General features: G+C 42.1%; 1 protein-coding gene across 1 annotated transcript; it reads right to left on the reverse strand.

Annotated features, from left to right (window-relative positions):
- Window positions 1-1,617: 1,617 nt before the first annotated feature.
- On the reverse strand, window positions 1,618-23,519 carry pla2r1 (phospholipase A2 receptor 1). Its single transcript, XM_079284546.1, has 30 exons — window positions 23,285-23,519; window positions 21,749-22,129; window positions 21,438-21,611; window positions 20,590-20,754; window positions 20,221-20,334; window positions 19,766-19,903; window positions 19,260-19,454; window positions 19,012-19,175; window positions 18,663-18,773; window positions 17,018-17,130; window positions 16,758-16,927; window positions 16,445-16,653; window positions 15,857-16,002; window positions 14,491-14,575; window positions 14,250-14,385; window positions 14,129-14,164; window positions 13,870-14,030; window positions 11,792-11,853; window positions 11,163-11,266; window positions 10,934-11,070; window positions 9,367-9,484; window positions 9,058-9,197; window positions 8,794-8,935; window positions 6,921-7,156; window positions 4,684-4,858; window positions 4,415-4,549; window positions 3,876-3,998; window positions 3,613-3,789; window positions 3,143-3,178; window positions 1,618-2,664 (listed from the first exon to the last, which is right to left on the reverse strand). Exons 1-30 carry the CDS (start codon window positions 23,427-23,429, stop codon window positions 2,447-2,449), a joined length of 4,446 nt encoding a protein of 1,481 aa, XP_079140672.1. The 5' UTR covers window positions 23,430-23,519; the 3' UTR covers window positions 1,618-2,446.
- Between the last annotated feature and the right edge of the window lie 636 nt (window positions 23,520-24,155).

The following is a 24,155-nucleotide window of genomic DNA, read 5'->3' on the forward strand; positions in this document are numbered from 1 at the left end:
ACTTCCGGTGTAACGCGTAAAATAAAGTCGACAAAACTGGCCAACGGGATATTTTATGGAAGGAAGCCCATCTCCACCAGTAACAAGGATAACAATTATGTAAACGTTAATGCCTGATACAACTTTTTTTTATTTATTTTATTGTAAGGCAAGCCATGAATCATCGAGTCAACATACAAAATCATGTATAAACCATAATATATATACAACAGAGTGGGTTATAGTTTATGTATACACATATATATACATATACATATATACACAAATATATATACTCTATATATATATATAGAGAGTACTTCATTATTTTGACTTGCTAATTAAAAATAGATAAGACATAAAGTCAAAATCAAGAGACTAAATCCAACTTTGCGAAGTCAAATAGCTGATTTGATTGTTGACTTAATATCACATAACTTCGACTTTGCATACGAACATTTTGACTCTATCTCATAGATTTGGCTATCTCATAGTGTTTTACTTCAATAGTTTAAAGTAAATGACGGACTGAACAAGGCGAATCTCATGCAAGGCTTTGATTTTGAAGGCGAAATGTCTTCCGTCTTTGCATTTTCTTGGCTCTTTTCGTTGGTTCCCTCCCTTTACATTCCCAGAAAACACGGATACTCTCTCCATTTACCCACTTCACGCCCACTCGGTTGTTTCCGTCACCTGAAACGCACGTTGTGTGTTTTTCATCCACCAACTGCAGAGGAAGTGCTGCAGCAGAAGAGCATTAGTGATTCATCTTGTGCGTACAGTAGCACTTAATGGTTTAATTCGTAAACGTAGCAGCTGGTATGAATTATGAACCACTCTGATGTCAGATACTACCGGAGAAAGAGTCAATGGCTGCACTTTGCTGTCTCATTTTTTCCACTGCTAAACGCTGACACCTTTATTTGGACAATCTAATAAGACTGATTGGAGGGCGTTTTATTCAGCTCAATTACACATTAAGTGATTATTATATGGTTTACCCAAAAGCCGACAAAATGTTTATCTGTGATGTACAGTACGTCACAGAGATTAATTCAATGGGAAAAGACCAGGGATAATATTCAAGCTGCAAAGAAAGAAAATTGAAATCCTTAACTGCATTGCATCATCGCTTTATCAGTAGGCCTACTATCTGCCCTACAGCTCACATGCACTACCTACTGGCCTACTTAAAAACTGAACAGAGCAGTCTTGTTTGCAGTCACTCTGGTTGTTCTCGTTCACATGAATATCTCTTTATTGTCACCGATTAGGCTTTTGTATAAATAAAGCAAAGCCTTCTCTGACATTTGATGTGCCAATATGTAGTGATGGTGAAATGCTACAAGCTAAACGCAACACATTTATCGAAAAGGAGTGGACTCAATTATTAAGAAGGGACCAATTCTGCAAACAAACCTTACAGAGCTTACGTGGAAATAGATAATGCATGGTAAGATATTACTGTATGAATTATTTGATCTGGTTCTAGGAGGAAATGGCACTTCATGGCCATGCTGTGGAGACATCCTGCTGACAAAAAAAAAGTGAAGTAATTGATGATCTGAAAAGGGGAAACGTTCAGAGGAGTTCCTTTTTCTTTGAGTGTTTTTCCCACAACAAGTGATGAAACTGGAATTGTTCGGCCTGACCGCAATTTATTAAAACACAAAGGAAATTGTGCAAAAATACATCTGGTAATTTGCTTTGCATCAGCGGATAAAAGTGAACAAGGGAATGAATTTGATCATCGGTTATGCCTTACACATTTTCTGTTAATTTAGAACAAACAACTCTTTTGTCAATATACAGCATGTGTACTTAATTTCTTTTAATAAAAACACAAAAGTAATACTGATAACAATGCTGCCCCACGCTCCTGAAATTCGGAATGAAATGTACAAAATGACGTCACAAATGTTACTGTAATTTCTATTTTGTCACCAATCTGCCTCTTCCTGATGACAATGAAAGTTACTTTTGACCCCTGAGGTGGATCAAGACTTTCTTTCACCTGTTTGAATCTCCTAGTTGAATAAAATATTTCTTTATTATCCAAATACTTTTTCCTACCGTTTTCCAACTATAATTGATTAAATACTCACACTGCGGGAGAACAACAGGCATCAAGTGTTTAGTACCAAGCATCCCTTCTTCAACAATCTCAGTTATGTGAACTTTGTTAGTCAAGAATATTCCAATGTGGGCTCTTCAGTGTCAACACAACAAATATCTTCACAATCGCTTGTCTCATTTAGATGTTTTGAAACTGTTGAGAGCAACTGGGATCCTTCGATGCACATTCTCAAATTACAAAAAGGGGAAATGTCTGCCGTCATCATCTCACCACTGTCCTGAGGAGTCACAGCTTTACAGTGTCACGTGGCGTTCATACCCGATGGTGAAATGGCGCGAGGCAGACAGATAACGGGAGAACGATGGAGCCCGTAAAGGACTCACTTGAGTGCTATTCTCCCGAGTGAGCCCCCATGTGTGTGATCAGCACATTTCCATCCGACTCCGTAGCCTGTGAGCTGGTTTGTCTGTAATAAGCGCCGCTGAGCGTATGAAGTCCACGAAAACGTGAAGCGTTCCTCTTGTACACAAACCACATCACTCCTACCACCAGGGCAAAGATCAGCACGGCCACCAGCACCGCAGCAGGGATGACGCCGTGATGTAAACCTGAAATGCACAACACGGTAGCTTTTATGTGGCCGTATTTTTGTTGTAATGTGTGGTCTCTTTGAATTATACAAACATTAATACAGATACATGTGCAGTGGTTTAAGAGGTATTCAAATCCTAAGTGAATGTAGTAATTCCCCACTTTGAAAATACTCCGCTACAAGCAAAAGTCCTGCACTCAAGTTCAAATGTAGTGGAGTAAAAACCAGTTTAGTCGAGTAAAAATATTTGTAGTAGTACAAAGTACAAAGATGTATTTACTGTAAAAAATATAACGCGACACTTTTGTTTTCGCTCCCATTTTTCACAAGTTGAAATAACAGATTCAAGAGTTTTTCTTTGCACAAAAAAACGTGTATTACTCTTAAATATTGTTCATTCCACCACTGTATATTATTAACATGCATCACATTGTATCAAAATGCTCATGCCACCCATCCAAAGTGTAAATCATTCAGATGAAAGTGCACTTTACCATTTAGAGGTTCCACTTCCACCTCAGCAATTGCATCTGCAAAAAGAACACATACAGCGGAGTTCAATACAACTCATCACGTGTCATCTTGGGTCACATGGGGTGAGTAAAGACAAAAAACGACACAAACATTCATTTTCAAAAGCTCGTCACTATGACATGTAGGTTGTTCAAAAATATTGCAGCCACCATTATCAATCTTTATGAGAACCTTATTTTCAGCACATTATGTTCATTTCCAGCTTTCCTTGTATCTGTGTGCAACTCTGAAAGTGTGACTGTCGCAATTGTGATTTTTAAACCTGCATTACCAGATTCATTGTTCACTTTGTGGCAGCAGAAACGAGTTGTGAACATGTAAGTATCACCATATCATTTTGGGGACCTACAGCAACAAATATTCCAATATGTTGTTTGAGTTCAATACAGGGGACCCAATATTCGCTCAGAAGGCCCCCAATTCAACTTACCTGAGGTGGTTTTGCAGACGAAGCCGAGCCGCTCGGTGCACTTCGACAGGTGCCACAGACCGTCAATCACCCTGGTAGTCACACAGGCATCTGCAGTCAGCTGCTTGGGGTCTGGGGCTTTGTTGGGCCAGTTGATGTAGTCCATAGGTGAACCATCCACCCAGGCCAGAGAATCAGCTAAAAGAAAAGTCCACAAGTTAATGAAATGGGATCGCAGGGCATCGCGATCATGTGATGGGTACCAGAGAGGGATAGATTCTTACTGTCAGTGTTGAAGTACATCCCCAACCAGACGGCGTGGTGAAGGAACCCCGACGACCACAGTTGCTCCAGAACAAAACGATTCTCTGTCTCACTCTCAATGGTCAGGACATCTGAGGTGTTGACTAGGAAGAGACAGCAGCACAACAAACTCACAACTACTGTCCATTTTAAAGCATGTCAATTCTCTGCAAGACAACGAATACATGTCCAACTATTCCTTTAAAAACAATTACAGTGGGCAGGTATCAAGTATTATAACACACTGGAAATTGAAAACACCTTTGGCGTAAAGTATGTAGCCCTAAGCATACTTTTACTGTTTGTATCTATTTCCTCGAAGTGGCATTTCTAATTAAGAACTCAACCACAGTTTTCTAAGTAGCTAGGGCTTCTCAGAGCAGCTCCTCTAGCTGACCTGTAGGGGGAGTATGTATTCCATCCTGCAGATTACGGTGACTTAACATATTTCAATTTTCAAAAAACAATGCATAAATTACTTTGCAATAAACAACCACAATCGCATCTTATTAATCTCTACCTTTCTGCCTGCAGTGCTCTCTCGACTCTTCAAATGTAAGTTTCTGCACCACAGGCTCAAAGTCGTAACAGCCATGCCTGAATTTCACCCATGTGGAGGGACACGCCACCTCGTATGAGATGAATGGTTTATTGCCTGAGAGAGAGAGAGAGAGAGAGAGAGAGAGGCAGAAGACACTTTCACATATTATGAGTGACAGAAACTCAGCAGCTGAAGAGGTGCACTGGTGTTGAGTGAGCACTGCTATTATTCAGTGAAGTAGCACTGACTTGGTGGGGGAACATGACACAGGGCTCCTGGTAGCAGAGTTTCACAGTCAGCTCTCCGCCAGCCTCCGCTCTCGTCCATGTACACGCACTCTCCCGTCACAAAGTCGTCATCGGCCGCGTCCCAGTGTGTGTACACCGTGTCACTGCCATCTGACCACTGATAATTGATGCCACTCTGTAAGGAAGTCACCAGAGTGTCAGGGAAGAAGTTGCACTTGCAGTGGCGCTCTGCCAGGAACACTCAACACCTGATTCACACGGACCTCTGACTGTGTTGTTCTTTTTTTGTATTACACATTTTGCACTTATGCTAAAATCAGTTTTTTTATTTGTATAGTTGCAGTTTTTAGTTCATGACTGTGCTTACTGAAATACAGTATCCTGGGTTTGTTCTTCTAATCTAGAAGCATCACAAAATGTAAAACTCAAATTGAAATAATCTTGAAGAACAACATGATTCGAGGCGGTCATAATACGAAACTATGACAACAATATTATTTGTTGATATTGACAGGGATGGTCAATAATGAGTGCAATAAAAGTTAAAAGAACAACATCATTGGTTCATGAGATAGAAATAAACAGAAACAAGATCAGGCAAGATGAAAAAAATAAAACAGAAGTAGAAAGAGAATCGGCTCCCTCACTTCCTGTGTTCATTTCTCTCCATGACTAAGACATTCCACGGGGGCTCAGTGATACTTGAATCCAAATGTTAAGGCTCTGACTGTCTGCTGGGAAAGCTCATGCCTGTGGATGGACTACCTCTACGTGGGCAAAAAAGGTCAGGAGAAAAACCCTAGAGGCATGTGCGACAACTGTAACTAGCCATCGGCGGACATCTCTTTAAAACTAAATCATTTAAAGAATTTGAGGACCGTTTGTTGTTGTTTTTCCTTTCCTTTCACAACTGCGGGCAACATATTTAAATTTTGTTCCAAGCTATTTTGCTTTTACTGTAGGCTTTCTGTGTGTGTCTATTTAAAAAAAACAAAAAGGAGAAGCTTTAGATTTTTCCATTTTAGAGCAGGCAATTAAGTCTGGTCAGGTGGTGCATCATGGTACAGCACACAGCAAAGTAGGTCAAAGACCTAGATACTCAATCAAAAGTTATGATTTGCCAGCATTACTTGAGTGGTTAGCTGTCTACATGATGGTGTGGGATAGGAAACTGACTGCCAGTTTTAGGATGCTGATGACACGTGGACATGCACAAACTATGCTTTTGGTGAAAATATATATATATATATTTTTTAAAAAGCACATTGAAAGTATTTCTAAAATTCATCGCATGCATGCAGATGTGTATTCTCTGCAATTCATGCTTATTAAGAAATATTAAAAGGATTAGAGTTAGGAAATACTCTTATTTGCTTTCCTGGCGAGAGCTAGATGAGAATACAATGCTGCAGGGAAGTTTGGAACGTCGGAGGTTTACATCGCACTGGTTCCCTCTACAAAACAAATCAATGGGATTTTTCCGTCGGATTATTCCAGAAAATAAACTCTGTGGCAAACACAAGTTTATGATATTTACCAATGAACACCACTTTTATGATTTTTGAAGCATGAATGTGGCGTGATATAGTCACATTTAGCCACTTGTTAGCAACCACCCTTTTTGAGATGCATAAAAGCGCCAAAATTCACAAGAAGAATATTTATTGACGCATTTATAATGTAGAACAAAACATTGACTTTGACTCCGTTGAGGGAACCGGAAGTGCAAAAATGTTAAGTTTTAGGACTCATTCTTGCAGCACTCTATACCTCTCTCATGTTCAGCCAGTAAATAGTTAGCTTAGCTTAGCATAAAGACTGTCAGCAGGAGACAACTAGTTTTGAAAACAGGAGTCCTGTCGTCACCATGACCGTGTGACTTAGCTAGAAAGCTGATGTGTTTTTTTACATTTTTGTTTTTTGTAAGGATAAAAAAACAACCAAGGAATAACATGTTAATAAATTGGCCAGGCTAGTTGTTTCCCGCCCATTTCCTCTCTTTATGCTAAGCTAGCTAACCGGCTGCTGGCTGTAGCCTTATATTTACCGTAGAGACACGAGAATGCCATACCATCAATCTTCTCATTTAATTGCTGCTAAAAAAGTGACTAAGCGTATTTCCCAAAACGGCAAACTGTAGAAAAGCAGACAAACACACACACACTACTCTCCGACACAAATACAGTAGACATACTGTGCAGAGGTATGCAGTACATATAGCATGAGAGGATACATACGTCTTGACTATACAGTCCAATCCAGTGGGGGACTGCCAATCTATTGACAAGGACAGTAAGGAAAGCCTGGTGGTATGCATCTGTAATGCTCACGAGGTCAGAATCATTCTCGATGCACATATGCATCGCCCCGTACCAGCTCATGTTGCCAGACACAACCTTGTAGCTGCGGCTCCTGTACTCAATATTGTCAGGGAGAGGGTGGTGATAGGAGTGGGTGGGGGGTTTGGATATATCTGTAACAAGAAAAAAAGAACAAAAGAGAGGAGTGTTGGAAGAAGGGTAGAATGATCACTTCAAAGTGTTCATGTTTGGCACACGTGCAATCAACGGATGACTGATTAGCTGTCACTCATACATCAATTAAAGGAGTAGTTTGACAATTTCCTTGAGCCCCGTCATTATCGCGAGGTTACCAAGCAACGAGCGGAGACTACCGGACTCCCAATAAATAGTTCAGCACGTAACTTGTCATTTTTATACTTTGGTTTCAAGACAGATTAAACAAGAAGATAAAATGTGTTTGTTTTAGGGGTGCTGTCAGGCTAACTCTTTCCAGTCTTTATGCTAACGCCCTATTTCCTGGCCCTAGCCTAATTGTTAGTGACAGATATGAAAGTGAGTATCAATCTTCTTATTTCACTTTTCGCAAGAAAGCGAATAAGCGCATTTCTGAAAATGTCTATCTATTAATTTAAGGTTAACAACAAAAACTATCAATGATCAGAAAAACAATGGAAGGTTACATGAAGGAGGGCCTGGTGTGCCTATAGAAATGTGACTTGCCACCATCCCTGGTGTCATTATGTGTTTAGAGTTTCATTAAAGATACAGTAAATACATTTCAACCTGGCATATTCCCCATAAATGTGGTCATTGTGACTCTATGGGTCATGATAATCTTACGGGATACGGAATAACAAGGATATCAGGACAAGCTGCTCAAGCCTCCTGACTTCAGCCCACCAAATAAACATAATATTTGCGAGAATCATTGCAAACACGACTCTGACCGAAAGTAAAGCAGCCGCCTGTGATAGCCAATATGGTTAACTGCATATGGATCTACATCCATACAATAGAATCACATGGCCACATGGGAAACACACCAGGATGCAATATACCATGTTGTTTTCCTTTAAACACAGTACGTAACATCAGAATTCACATGATGTAGAACCAACCATGAAATGTGTTGAAATTAAAATGACAAAGATTCAAAATGACATCCATATATGACATCATTTCACTGTGGTTGATTGTGCTGTTTTTGCACCTGCTACACCACACTCAACAGTTCTATATGACATTAAGAGCATCAATTGACAAACGTCTACTTCCTACGTAAAGATAGAGCGGTGTAATGGAGTTGCTTTCCGTCTGAGTGTGTCGTTATCCGAGCTTCTCTGTACTTCGTTTACATGGCCGGTCTGCTGGCTAGCGAATCGCCGCCGCTCTGCAGTCTGCTCATATGGCGGTAACAGCTGATAACAGTCATGTTGAGAGTGGTGTGGAGGCAATCATAGATTTGACCTGAATTCCCTACAGGGCTCCTTTAAGTTACTCTTTAATGTGCCTTCATATATCATTGTGTTTTCAATTTTGTTAATGTGTTTAATCCTATTTCTGTAGCATAGTATTTTCAGTTCTGTTAATCATTCTGTCATCTGTGGGCCAGTAACACAGTATGTGGCTGTCAGGAAAGAAAGCACCTGTCAGCACTGATGGTGAAGGTTTCTTTGACTTGCAGAGAGAATAGGTTGTGGGAGAAGTAGAGAATGTGAGCTAACAGCAAAAGACAAAGACAGACGTGCAATAAAAGACAGGCAGTGACAGAATTAAATCAAAGATAAAGAAACTGAGGGAATCTTACCTTGACGTTTTTGACAAACAAAGCCATACCCAGTCTCGCTGCACTTCTCATCGTACCACTTTCCTGTCAGGTGGAAGTTGTGGTTGTTGGAGAGAACAGTACACAACGGCTCATCTGCAAATCCACTGAGCCACTCATCCTCCTGGGGTTCATAAAGCACATCTTAATACACTCAAACCTTTTCATTTTCAGAAACTTCCACCAATAATTGGTTGCACAAATTGTAGCAGTGTAGGTCAACCTAAAGTATTCACAGGAGCTTACAGTGAGATAGCTCTTTGGTCCAATTGGAGACCAGTTGGTGTAGCTGACGGATTTCCCATTGGTCCATCTCATGGTGTCCTCATCCCGCAGACCAATCCACACACCTACAGCGCTTCCCTGGAGCAACATAGTGATGTAGGCTGCAGGAATGATGGCGTGCGAATAGGAAAATTTAGAAAAATATATAATTAATGAATGTAATTATATATATAAATAGCACACTGTGTGGCCTTTCTGACATGCCTACCAAATACATTGTCTGATGGTGGTTGCATATGAAATCAACCATTCATCGGACTTTGCCTCTACCTTGTTCAATCTCGTCCTCTACGGCAACCAGCGAGCCAGCGAAGGAGGAGCAGATGGCCTGGGCATCTTTCCAACTCTTTCCCTCCTTTGGGCTGTCAGGGAGGTGAAGCAGGAGACACTGCAAACACGTACACACACACACATCCCACACTTAACATGAATATCACATTGAGAAATGCAAATCGTAATTCCCCCATCACCACCAGGACGCTTGTATGAAGAAGTCAGAAGTCAATGTAAAAAAATAAATAAAATCCAAGCACGTAGTCTTGTTTCATAGACGGCGAGGGATGCGATTTCATGTTTGGCAGCTTTTTGCATTGACAAGAGCTCTGTTTCTTAAATTTGATGGGAAATGATGGAACATTACTCAAAGCATTAACTTCTTTCACTGTCCAAATCCAATAACGTTAACCTTGAAAGGCACGTGTGCAGATATATTTAAAAGGAGTTAGGAAGGGTTGCCTTTGTGGCCTGTTGGTTTAAAGGAACAGTGTGCATTTATAGTGATCTATAGGCCACCGTAGTTCTCTGACACGCTTGGCGCCCGGTGCAAATTTAAGTTGGTGGCAATCTACAACCTCAAAAAAAATATCACTCTTTGTTCTATATTTTGAGCTCGAGGAGACAAAAGGACAGACATTGCCAGAAGGCTTTCCGTTCTGTTTAATATGCAGAACAATGACTGCATCTATTCCAGGTCACTGGGTCTCATCTGGTGCCAAACAGTAAAGAATGTCTGGTTACTATCATGTCACTATTTTCATCCAAGGGAAATGATTTTCCTCAAAATGGGGGGGGGGGGGGGGATTCTGAAGTTGTCAACATAACTCTCTCAAGGAACAGTGAAAGTAAACACAAACATCCTGCTTTTACCCCAGAGGCAGCTGGCAATTTGGGGAAGTGAACTGAGTTGTGGAAGAGGAGAGGATATAACGAGACACTTTTTTTTGCAGTTTGCACATAACAACAATATAAGCGGATAATCATTAAAAATAACACTTTACTATAACCCCTCATATGCAGCATTTATACACGCTAAATAAATATATCATGTGGCTGTAAACAGTATATGTAAACAATGGTGAAAAAATCTTCTTTTTTTTTTTTTTAAAACCTTTATTTAACCAGGTAGTCCCATTGAGATTAAAAATCTCTTTTGCAAGATGTAAGTAACAATACTACAGAACATTAAGGAGCAGGTTTTGTTTTTTATGCTTATGTTGCTAAGAAGACACCCCAGAAGATGGGTCACTCAGGTATAGTTCCATCATTGTTCAAAGTCAAAGAATAACTTTATGATGTTAGTTGTAATGAATAAATATATTTTAAAATCAAGTACATTTCTCTGGCATTTATAGTTTTCTACTGTACCGAAACGTACCGAACCGTGGCTCCACTGTATCGTACCGAACCCAACCGTGAATTTTGTGAACCGAGGTAAGTATTTTTGAAGTGTCTTTGCCTCAACTGACTTTAATTCACACGAATCTATGATGGTTGTCGCTGCTCCACCCTGCTGCTTGAATTTGTGTGTGTGTGTGTGTGTGTGTGTGTGTGTCCGAACCTTGTGTCCAAAGTACAGCCATTTCGCCGGACATCCTCCGATGTAGTGCGGCTCCCTGGGAGTCTCCACCACAGACACAGTCCTTCTCTTGCATACATAGCCGCGGAGATCGCTGCACTTACTCGCCGACCACTTCCCTGCAACGTACCGGGGAAACGTCCCACACATTCTAGCACAGTGCGAGCAGACGTGCGTCAGAGAGTGTTTTTCTGAATGTGCACGTGTTTACCTGTTGAAGAGGTCATGGTGACACACAAGCCGTTGCTCCTTGGGCCACCACTGGCAGTCCTCTCTGCCCAGTTCTGAAATTCTACCTCCGTCTTGTCGCTCCACCTGCAAACAAACACACAAATACGTTTAATGAACGGATCTCACTGATGTCTTGGTTTTAATAAACTCAACTCAAGCCTCTATTGTGCTTTGTTTGGCTAGAAACTCAACCAAGGCTTTATCATGTTTTGTTTTGTTTAAAAAAAATCTTGAGCTCGGGGTCCTGTTTTGTTGTACTCCTTTTTCATGAGGTAACACCCCCTTTGCCCATTTTACCTTCCATAGTATTTGTTATTTCGTCTTGCTCATTTTGCCATTTTTCACTGATCAAAACACGAACTGAACGAGCTGAACTGCGCATGAGCATTACAAAGCCCTGTTGCAGATTTATCTTCAATGTGGGAGTGGCTGCCACTGTTGGCAATCGGTCCGCAAGCAGTGACCGCAAACTGCTTTTGTGATTTGGGCCCCTGGGTTGCAACTACGACCAACATTTCTTTACTCGAGTTGTTGAACAAAGTGTCGACTGCTCTAATAGAATCAGTGGCAGCAACGGGAAATGTTTAACAAACTCCAAAACACACACACCTGGCCTCCTCTCCAGGCTCAATGGACAGGCCAATCCACCAGTCTGTTGGGCCCGTGGAGAGCTGAGGAGACACAGTGACAAGAACAGATGTGAAAAAGAGCTTACTTCACTTTTACCCTCCTCCTTTGCAATCCAGTCCTCGCTGGGCCAGAATTTCTTTTTTCAGAGCCTCTCTGACATGAGCGTCCATTCAGCCGGCCCTCTTGGCCCGTGCTTCGTTTCTTTCATCGCCTTGTTTTGTTCCCTTTATCCCCTCACAAGCCTCAACACCACAAGAGACTTTCTATCGTGCCGCCCAAAAGGCCTCTGTCAAAAAAAACCAACCAGCCTTTTTCTTACTCCGTGTGTGTGGCGGCACTCGAGCATGAAAGCATCCGCATATGAGGTACGTTATAACTTGCCGATGTGCGTCTGTAAACACTTGCGTTTGTATGAGTGTGTCAATTGTGTTCACACTTCTTCATGCACTTGTTTGTTTCTTCACTTTGTGTGTGTGAACTGTTGGGAGAGAGGCCTATTGGGCCATTCAATGGAGAAGAGCCCCTGTGATTAAGTACCGGTACATTGCTTTGGCTGTGTACTACTGTGTGACATTGTGCTCCTGCTCACTGAGAAAAGCCCCTGGCATCATTTTGGTCTTAGCAATAGAGTGGTCTCGCCGACGTCACGATCTCCTTAGTTACGAGGTCTGTCCGCCATGTTGGAGTACATACAGATCCTACATGGCGGCGAGTAAACAAGGAAGTGCGGCGAAAATACAATACTTTGAATCACTGGATAGTGCATCAAAGGTTCGCTACCTGGCCAAATTGAAGGTTATTGGTAATTTGGATCCCTATACGATGAGTGCAGATCGTTTCAGTGCCGATCCTACTTATCTTCCATCGGTAAACTACGCCAACATCTACACGTATCTCGTGAACACCCCCAGTCCTTACACAAAAGACGAGCTGGAGTGCTACAAAGGGCTCGACGCTTATAATCAGTTTGTCAGTGGATGGGTCCGAGACGTCAAAGCAACGGTCGTCGAGAATTCTCATCTCGTCATTGGGAGGGTAAATATATACAGATCTGGTCAAATATTTAGCAATATTCAATGTTTACTCAGCGCAAACAGACACGTGTGTTTGTTTACATTGTACATGCACGTCATTGTGTGCGTGTGTGTAGGAATTAACTTTCAACTAACTCCTAACTTAAATACTGTTCACAAACGAATTAGTAAATAAAATCACTGACCACTTATAAAGTGATCCGCACATACTCTAGTGTACGCCAAATTCCATTCCTTTATATCTCGAGAGATGCGTGACAGCCATTTCTCGCGACGTCGCTTGGATAGCTCCTTCGTGTCATTTCCTTGATGTGTAATGACCGCTGGCAAACAAAAGAATAGTTTATTGTCTCTATCAGCTCTGCTGCCACAACCAAAGACAGCACAAAAGTTCACCACCGATAGGTTATGCGACTCAGCCGTGCATGCCAGTGGCTTTGTGTGTACTCCAACATGGCCGACAGCTAAAACTGTGACGTCACACGAGACCGCTCTATTAGATGGCGGAAGTATTTGCAAAGGGAATAAGTAAATGTTGGAGTGATAGGGGAAGAGGTGGAAAGAATACAATAAGAAGAAAAATGCTGTACTTGCACAGAGATAATACTGTTAATTTGGAGCAAATTGGTTGCAGATATTACTTTGTGCAATTGAGTAGATATTTCTCTATTTTAAAATGAGCTAAAATTGTTATATTTCCTTTTGAATAAGCTCTATTATTTTTGTTATTTAAATGAATAAATTCCATTTTACCATGGTGCTTACAAAGACATGAGGATATGAAAGAGATATTGCAATCTCAATGAGATTTGGTTATCGCAATCATATCATTCTGATTGTATTGTTCTTCATAATTCACTCTCATGTTCGGAATGAAATGCGGATGGAGAAATGAATACCAGTGCTGTATGATACCACTTTATGATGGTGATTATGAAATAGATGCTATGTTACGAATATATCTCCGTCTGGGGACATTGACATTTTGTGAATATAGGTTGATGAGCAGTGGCAACAACAAACCCTCTGCAAACGATCCTTGACAAAGTGCAGCTCCTCTCTGGAGTGAATGGACAGCAGGTAGGCTCCCATCATCTGACAGGCCAGAGAGACGGCGTCCCAGTCAAAGGGCTGCTTCGCCAGCAGGTACTCAGCACCGCGGTGAAAAACCCAGGGCTCGCTCTCTGTGGGGGAGCCAGGCGGACAACAATATAAATCATGTCTATCAATGTCTACAAAGCTTGTGTTTGCCAGAAGCAACGAAGTAAATGAAAATACTTACGCTCGGCGTACCAGTAGGCTTTTTTCAGTTGGTCACCTGCAACATAAATCAAAGTCTGGTAGGTGTGTGTGTATGAGCAGGAGGTCTGTGTGGATATTGGTGGGGTGGTGAGGGCGATTACCTCTGGACAGCTTGCAGATCCACTCGTATTTGGTGTCACAGGGCTGCGGCATGAGAGCGTTGGTCAGGTCGCTGTACACAGCACAGTCCCTCCTGTCATCCTCCTCGTTCTTATCCTCTATGAACGACGTCACCACCTGCACCAACACACGAGACAAAACCATAACAGTTGCACCTGCTGAATGTTTCTTTGTGTTACAAAATAGCCTTTGGAGACTTTGTGAGCCTCTCCATGTACTTACAGGAGAACCATCAGACCACTCCCAGGCTCCGGGATGTTCAGGGTCTCTCTTATTTAAACCCACCCAGAACCAGCGGCCCTCTGTTCTGAAAAAGAGCAGCAGAACAAACAAAAAAAAGACAATGCAACACAAGTCCATCTCAGCAAGTGTTTTTTATACATTTTAACATTTGAGATTTGACAATGATCTCTCGTGTACTTCACCAGCACATTGTGGAAGAAATCTATGGGAGTAAAGCTGTTTATAATATATTGTATCCTTGTATTTAGTTTTAGACTTGGACCACAGAATAGGCCATTGATGTGAGCTTGTTTGTTTAAGCAATATTTAATTTTGTCATTGTGATCTGGATGATGTCATGACACTCAGTCTAGGTGGGAAAAGTAAACTAAATCTGTTATCACTTTACTTTATCAGTCATTTTATATTGTAATATAGTGTCGATTGTCTTAAAATTGTGCTGGAAATTCTAGGGAATATTTGCACAGTTGGAATAACCAGAAGAAAATGTGGAGTGCCCAGGGTTTAATTCTAGGACATTAGGACTTCTTATTTTTCTTGTGTGCTTCCCAACGGTCACATCAAACACATACATGGTGTTGCCATGATGATCCTTCTGATCTGTCCTTTCTGGGTACACCTCTGGCAGATGTGAAAGATTGGATTTCCATACATTTTCTTCAATTCAATTCTGAAAACCAGAAAATCTGCATGCAGGGATCAAGTCATATCTTGGTGCAATTGCCGAACAAATTTTTTTTTTATTCCATATATATAATATATATAATATCAGCAAGCTTGTCCAGTGTTTATCATCAAGATTTTTGTATTGCTGTCATCATCTTCTTTTAAAAATAATTTTCTTCTTGACATATCATTATGTTTTATTTATTCTAGATTTCTATCTTAAGTCTGGGTCACTGATTTTTGCCTTGTTGATTCTGTTCTGTTGTTTTATTGTTTGTTGTGTGTAAAGCACCTTTTAACATTGGTTTAGAAAAGTACTGCACACATACAGTTAAATAATATTATTATTATAAAAAAATCCTGTAAATCCAATATTGTCATTAAAGAGCACTGCCCATTGAGTTGCAAGATTTATGCTTGACAAATTTATCATCAGACAACCCAAACCTCACACAAATTATTGCAGCACATTGATATTCTAAAATTCTTTCTTGGTTTCATGACTCATTGTGTTTTTATCACACAATGAGGCGTCCAAAACGATCCCAAACCACATTTCATCGACAAAATCCAGTCAATAAATCCTTTACCCACTGCTCTATGCACATAAAATGAACCTGACGCATTATCATTTCCCATAACATTCCTGCACTGACGAGGCCCAGAGGGCTGTACCAACCCTTCAAACATGGTACTGAGGAGCTGCTTAACAAACACCTGCTCCTCATAGTGGTAGAAACTGGCCAGCTGAGCGCCGAGGGCCTGGCAGAAGAAGTCTGCTTCCACCCAGGAACGCTTCATCAGGACTTTCTCATTGTGGAACACCTAGAAGAGCAACACTTCGTTAGTTTTAAATCAATCAATGTGTATACACGGGGCAAACAAGGAACAGAAAAATGATTAGCCTGCATTCAATAAATGCATCTTGGGTGAACCTCATCATTTTAATTTCCTTTAAAATCTTTTCTCAATTCAAAAGGTCATTTTTGAGGAAGTTATTTGATAAGTTAGTACTTAACAAATAGCTTAGTGCCCTGTCCATATAGCTGAAATGATATATTGATTAACTGGGTGGTTGATCGTCAATCAACAAAAAAAATGGCCAAAAAAGCTAGCTTCGTTAACGTGTACATTTTCTGTTAAGTCTTTAAATGATAGTAAATTGAATATATTTTTGGACTGCTGGTTGTACAAAACAGAGGAGGTAAGGAGAGAAGGTGAATCAGGAACACGAGTCAGGACAGAGAAAAGAGGAGGATTGTCCCACCTTAAAACAGGAGAGCATCCCAGAGTGTGATTCCCACCCTGGAGGACAGGGGGCGGACGCATCAATGTGGCGCTCTGGCAACTGGACATCGTGGTAGCTGCTGATGCTCTGCTTGCACACTGACAAGGCCTTGTGCGACTTGCAGTCTTTCACTTCCCAGTGACCCAACGCAGAGCCGCCTGACATGGCAACACAGCCACCAGCACTGACTAAGGAAAGGAAGACGTGAAGCCGTTGAAAACGAGGATATCGCCATCAAACCAAAACACAGTAAACTTATTTATAATTCGTAAAGAAACATTTTCCAATTCACCTGGCTGGTGTTTGTTCCAGTTTGTGAAGGTAAGAGGCAGCGAGGAGCTGTTGTGAAGAAGCCAGCTGTACTCTCCCCCCTTCTCCAGGTCCATGAGGCCAATCCAGTAATACCTGCTGCTGTTGGTCCCTCTCTCACTCAGCAAACTGTTGACGAACGCCTGCTCAAACCTGCCAGCGTGAGGAAGACCAGAGGATGAGGAGAGAGGCTCCAGTGGTGCCACAAATAAAACACAGCCAACCATGAGCTGACGACAGCACCTGTTTTCCACAGTAAGGAGAGGAGCAGTGCAGTAATATCCCATCTGTGCATCTTCATAGCTCTGTTCATGGCTTGTCACAGTGTAGCAGGAGTGGCCATGTCGCTTCCAGCCCTGCAGCATCAACAGAACAAAATCAACTTGTCACACACCATGTCATCGTGTTCTTTTTCAAGCTGCAGCTTTTTTATATATTGCACAAGACAACGACATCATCAAACATAGTACCTTTACGGAGGACCTGAAATATAATCAAAACGCACATATGATGAGAATGAGGAAAGAGAGATGAGCATTTAAGGGAAAATACAAACTTGGTAACACTTTTTTTGGTCCTGATCAAAATGTGTCCGTAACACCCGACACCTAAAATCGTCAAGTACTGAAAATTTACCGTTGGATGTTTCGTCAGATTGAAGATCTTTTTGATCTGAGACTTCCTGTTTTCGAATAAATGGCAGTTTTTATTCAGGCAAAGTTCTTGTATGGCTGCGTACATTTAATATATTAGAGCACTTTGGATTCTTCTGTTAAATCTAAAACATGTTTGCAGTAACGAGACTTATACAGCCACACTAGCACCTCTGTCAGGCTGCAGTTAGGTACAGCGCTACGTTGAGCTGAAAGTTAACATGATCATGCTAACATGCTTTAAGTAACATAGCCTGATTTAAATATTTCTCAAGGTCTGAAAAGTTTCCTTTTGGCATCACCACCAAAACTCAGGTATTGTTATTGGCACTTCTACTGAATCTTTTGAAGCTGCACATTCCTAAGCTGGAGCGAAGGTTATTCTACGCGTTTGTGTATATGTGTGCAATTATATGCACGACTGTGTGTTAGTTGTGTGGTGGGGGTGTTTTGACAAGTGGTATCAATTTGCCCCCCCTTCAGTCCTATATCCCATCTACCCCCCCCCCCCTCCCCCCCTCCATCCTCCCTATACTTGGGGTCCAGAGGCCTACACAAACATTTACATGAAGACAAAACTCAACGCTTTCTTTAAAACCAAAGTGTCTGGAAGCATTTGTAACAACAAAAAGACACGGTGGTAAACATTTACAACACAGACAATGAAGAGACTCAGGTGGAATATTATGCTTTTGTTGCTGAAGCCCGAATCATCAGAGACTGCTCGAGCATGTCCATGATATTGGGCCTTCAGGGCCATTTTTGGCCTTGTGTTCCAGGGCATGAAGTAGCCCGATGACTCAGGAGTCTGATATTCTTGTAAACAGAGTCAAGGAGCAACATGAATGCCAGACAATACGTCAGCAGTGGAGTGAATCAGCTCATTGTGCTTGTGAAGGGGCAACTCGCTCAGCAGTTGAACTGCAGCGGGCGTGCGGCTCCGCCTGGTGCGTGTCCTGATCTGTGTGGGGCTATTGTAATTCTGCACAGCCCACAATCTGCCTGACAAAGTTAAAAATAAGTCACTTCAGTTTCGGTCGAAAGTAGAGAACTTTCGATGTTATTTAGCAGAATGTGGTAAAACTGTTAAGATTTCGATTTACCAAGTCAACGAATCAGATTTGTTGTTGACCTGATTATACTGCGTGTTTAGGGAAAAGGTTGAGCCACTATTTTAAAAAACAGGGTTTCCTTGTTGTGCCTGGATGTATCAACAAGTGTGCTCATGTTCGTACCTCAGGACAATCTTCATCCAAGGCTCCAGGCTGATGAACGGGTTTCTGGCTTTCTCTTCTACACACAGCCGGCAGTCGCTCATCACATGACGCTAAAAGCCAGTTACCTTCCTGTGAAAGAGGACAACACCTTGACTCGCACAAGACAGTACCCAATAAATGTATACAAACATTTAAAAAGGGAATTAGAGCTGACAATATCAGAAGATGAATGTATTAATCTGCAACTATTATACTATTATACGTTGCTTTTGCTTGTCGTCATTATAGTGAATTCAATACCTTTGTGTTTTTAAATTGCTGGACGCAAAAAAAAGGAGAATTTTTACATGAAAGAATCACCTCCCACCTTCCTGTCAAATTTGACGCAGAGTGTTGCATCCGTCAGGTTGTGAGGAGGGTGATACTGGTGCCAGAGGGTGAGAGTTACAGGTGAGCCATCGGACCACTTAACCGTCGGTGACGATGCCGGTTTCCAGAGACCGATCCACACCTCCATACTCTCCCCAGACACTACGAAACATGAGGGCACGCAAAACAGTATTTAGCATCCTCTTGTCAGAACTTCATATATCTCTTTTGCATGACGCTTCTTACAGTTAGTCAGGAGCTTGAGCAGCATCTCCACCTCAGACAGGGAGTGGATGCTGGTGAGGTTTGCCCCCTGAGAGCCACAGGCCCGGGAAGACTCCTCCCAGCTTCCTGCCTCCGTCTCTGACAGCAGCCGAAAGCAGACACCATTATGAGGCCACCAGCCGTCAGCACACTCTGTGTGGACATACTGCCAGTTCTCTGTAGGAGGAAGAAGAATCGGGAGAGGAGGAGTAATCACAACAGGACAGACCAACAAAAGAAAACAAATTCACAGCAGACATTGTTTTGGTCTGGCCACCAACAGCACAATAGAGAGAGAGGTCAGAAGTGAACTCCCCAGGTGCAGTGCAGCTGTTGAGGCCAAAAGCTACAAGAGCTAAAAAAAGCTTCTTGTACACTTTGCACTTTGTCTCATCAGTCATCGCTGTTAGTATAGGAACACCTCTGAAGATACAGGGAAGCAGTCTGCACGTCAGCTTTTATTGCAATGTGTTAGCGTATGCTCTCACCTAGCGGCTCTGCTCTCCGGGTGTCATTCGGTGTCTTCTTACAGATGTAAGGCACAGCTGATTCACAGGACATACTCTGCCAGTGACCCTGATACACTCCACACTGGCTGTTGTCCTGCAGCGGGCTGGCAGGCAGAGCTGATGGGAACACAGTGATGGGAGTTTTATTTTGAAAACCGTGTGTTTTCTTCCTCATCTTTACTTCCTGTCATGTTATCAAACTCAGATGCTGTATGGAGAAAAGTATTGAAGTGCCAACCCTTTCCGACAAAAAGCAACTTTTTTGTATGCTCTCTCTGGAGTGCACACACTTGCATAAGCTCTAAATGATTGTCTCTTGACAAAAACAAATGTTAAGTAATACGCAGTCAATTCACTATTCATGTAAAAAATAATTAAAACTAATAACATGAGACGGACATTGCCCTCTCACGGACTCAACAAATAATCAGTACCTGTGGTGAAATTGACCAGTGATAGAGGTGCTCCATCAGACCACTGCCACCCCCGTCCATCCTTCAGGTGGTTCAGCCCGATCCACACCATCGCTCCGACACTTGCAAGTCGATCTACCACAAGATGATGTTGTACGAATTGTCAACAAATGTTATCTGATTTCCATACAAATGAATGATGGGTTAACTATCGGCCGGTCTCACACGTCACTGAGGGATTTTAAAGTGATCAGGACAGCAGACAGAGGGCGATACAATCTGTGTGTCGTGTAGCTCTAGTGTAGTGTTTGTGGATGTAATGCAGTACTTGGTGGATGTTTCATTCAACAGCTTTTTGGTCCCTGCATGTGTTGTTTACCAGATGCCTACCTCTGATATACCTGTGCTCTGCCAGGCTGGTGATGCTGAGCAGATTTGCCCCTTGAGCCTGGCAGGTTGACAGAGCCTGACTCCAGGTCAGGATGGTGTACAGGTTGAACTGGTAACACGCACGCAGCTCCTGGTTCGACTCCCAGAAACGGTCACAACTGGAATCTACGAATAAAGCCACAAACTAAAAAGGCAGCAGGAAGCTGAGGAGGAGAGAGGTGAAATGAGACAGTGTGTACATAGTTTCCAGGTGTGGGTAGGAGTTTAGGCATCATGTGTTTATGTTAGCAAAGAGCAAGAATGGACTGCCAATGATAAAATAGAGAAGGCAACTAAATGTCACTGACCTTTTTACACTATATTGGGTTTGTATTTATTGTTTGAGTCAGATAAAATTATAAAGATATGCATTATTGTCTGGTTGGAATTTGAGCAGATATAGACCCTAATGAGTCGATGTGTTTTTATTTTGTGACCTGGTGATCACAGTAAATGCTGTGCTATTAAAATATCAAAAGTATGGTTTGCTATGAGTTTGAATTAAACAAATTTCAGTGACAAAAATAAATGTTTTATTTCTGCACCGTATGGCAAAAAGTAAGTGGACACCCAATCGTTACGCCTTCATGTGATCCTTGAACATTTCCCTTCACAACCATTAAGATGTTGCTGTAGGAGTCGCCTCTCTGGAGGACTGTAGTTGTGCACTGACGTTGGGCGATGATGTCTAGTGTTCCCGTTCATCCCAAAGGTGTTGGATGGGGTCGAAACAAGAGGTGTCCACATACTTCCGGCCATGTAGTACATCTACTCAGTTTCATTTCTTACTCTGTTGCACTCTTCTTTACCTTGTACCGGACAGAAGCCCCATCTCTCGAACTCATCGTAACGAGTGGTGGTAGCACACCACTGAAGGTGGTCCTCGCGCCCCTCAGTCGTGCACTCAGAGTACCATTTGTTGTTGTATTTAAAGGGCAAAGCGCAGGGCATGCCTTTTGCATTTCCAAACAAAGTGTGTATATCTGCAAATAGAACAAGCCGAGTATGATTTTACGTGACAGATACCCTATGCAGACATGTCAGAGAGTCACTAAGACGTCTTGTGTGTTGAATGTTTGATCAGAAGTCAGAAGACATGCAGGATGTTTCTGCCGTTTACCTTCATATGGATATGAGCACGGCCCCTCTCTGGGTGTGCCGTACCTTTTCCACTTATGGCCGGAGTTTTTCTTCACCACCACCAATCGTCCGGCCACGGCCACCTTCCACTGGGACGCCCCGTGCAGTATGTTTCCACTGCAGCGCCACCACAGCACGGGGAGGGCCGTGTCGCACTCGAACGTGCCGAGAGGCTGCGTCGTGTCAGAGATGTTGAGGCCCAGGCACGTGCTGGTGCCCAAGTTGAAGAGGCGATGCCGGGAGACCCACTTCCACAGCATGCGGCGCGTGGGCCGCTCGCAGTCCTCCAGCACCATGTTAGAGCGGCCCACCGTGATGCAGCGCTTCAGCGGCTCGCTCTCCAGGATGAACAGGCCCTTTTCTGAAGAGAGATGGACGAGAGACGAGGAGGACAGGAGAGGAGGAGGTGCGAAGAGGAGAGGGGCGAGAGACATGGGGGGGAGGAAGTGAGGAATTGATGTGAATGTGTAACACACGAGAGAGGAGGATGGATTTAGTGAGAGCAGAAAAGAATAGAGTAGTATGCTTCATGATGGCATAACCACACAGTAGGATGCAGAAAGATCTTACAGAAAGTCAGAGAGTAAAGTGAGAATACTTGTACCTTCAGCTTTAACATTTCACTTTTATTAAAGACGTTTCTCCGCCAAAACAGAGCAAAATTCAAGCTAAATGAAGGCCTGAGGGAACCTTTCATGTTTTCTTCCAACATGAATAAAGGTGTCTGTGTAACTGGATACTCTAACAAAACACGAGGATATACACTGAATATATACACATGGTAGTCATGAAAGCAGCTGGAGGAATTATCTCTCCCCTCATGTCACTATTACATACTGAAGAAGAATAAGAAGAGTGTTCTCCGTCCTGTGTTTATACATGAATGGACTATAACATCATACTATTAAAGACACACAACTTGAAACTGATCTGGAGAAAAATAAAGTGTCATGACAACAGTAAGACAGAATTTGAGTACTCGATTTAAGATTGCACTGTAACGATGATGCAGATTAGTATTCTGTCTGCCTTGACTCGAATTCAACATGCCACGAGACTCGTTTCAAGACTGACACTGATCATCAAGTCAACCAATCATCTCAGCACTATTGCAAACAGGTTTACATGTTAACCATCTGCATGTTTCCCTCTTCAGATTTGACTTTGGGAGGTTCTATATTGTTTACTGTCAATAGTTGTTTCATCTTTGGGACAAAAATGAACTCAAAATCAAAATGAACTTGCACATTTAGCTCCTGAGAAGTCCGGTAGGCTATTTTTTTTTTTTACATATAATAAAAAAACACTGTTGTAATGTGAGCCAAGCTGCAGCAGTGGGGCTCAAACTCTGCTTCAGAGGCCAACTTGGGGACGAGGCTAGTTATAGAATTATCTACCGTGATAAATGCACAGGACAAGAACGTGTACCGTGGGCTTATTTTGCAGAAGGTCGTTAATTAACATCTCAAATAAAAGACCACCGAGCAGCAGCTGCAGCCAAGACGATTCCACTTACTGTAGAACTCCGTGAGCTGTTTTCTCTCCAGGACCTCATCGTCCTCGTCGCTGACACACACGCAGCTCTTCGCCAGCAACACCGCTGCACAAATACTCGCCACAACAGTCACGCAGTCGATGAAACGAAACAACTGGATGAACATTTCGACGGCGGGATGCGGTGCTGAAGTGCAAATGTCCGCACATTCCGAGGCTCCTGGTCAGAGAGAGTATTTTTTTTTGGGCTCGCTGGTTTTCTTTCTCTCAGAAAACTTTGCGCCGAGTGAAGTTTTTCCAGCGGGGGACCAGCGACGTCACGTCTGACGGAGGAGCAGCTGCTGCTCTCCGGTCTGGAAGCTGCATTCCTGCCGCTGTTTCATGACTGTTTTCACCCGGACAGAGGCATACAGCTTCATTTAGACTGAACGAAAGGCCTCCAATCATCTATAAACTATGTCTCTAAAAACATATAGATATATTGATAGACAGACAGACAGATTCACATTCATTCCAGTGTAATAGGTTGAGGCAGGATAAGATAAGGGGAAATTCAAAGCAGTATAAACCTTTAACATACTGCAACAATGAGTGATCAACACACTAATGCATCAATAATTATAATCCCACATTATTCTGAAACGGGCTATTCTTCATAAATGGTACTTCTACTTTTGGTACTTTAGGTTTATTCTGATAATACTATTTAATTAATCTGAATACTTAAATACATACATTACTCATTCAACAGCATATGAAATATAACAATTAGCTCCACCTCATTAAATAGTCAAATTCTACTTGCACATTAAAAAACAGTCAATAATACCAATAGTATAATACTCACGGGGGTCAATGTTTCTGCATTGAGTACTTTAAACACTCCATATGTT

Source organism: Melanostigma gelatinosum (genome assembly GCF_949748355.1).
Source record: "Melanostigma gelatinosum genome assembly, chromosome: 2".
In the NCBI taxonomy this organism is placed as follows: Eukaryota; Metazoa; Chordata; class Actinopteri; order Perciformes; family Zoarcidae; genus Melanostigma; species Melanostigma gelatinosum.

Coding starts and splice junctions, on each gene's coding strand:
- pla2r1 (XM_079284546.1), bottom strand. CDS start 23,429: ATGTTCATCCAGTTGTTTCGTTTCATCGACTGCGTGACTGTTGTGGCG. Junction 9,485..10,933: donor GGCTGTACTTTGGACACAAG/GTTCGGACACAC, acceptor ACGTGTTTGCAG/TGTCTCCTGCTTCACCTCCC. Junction 7,157..8,793: donor TGTTTGTCAAAAACGTCAAG/GTAAGATTCCCT, acceptor TTCTTGTTACAG/ATATATCCAAACCCCCCACC.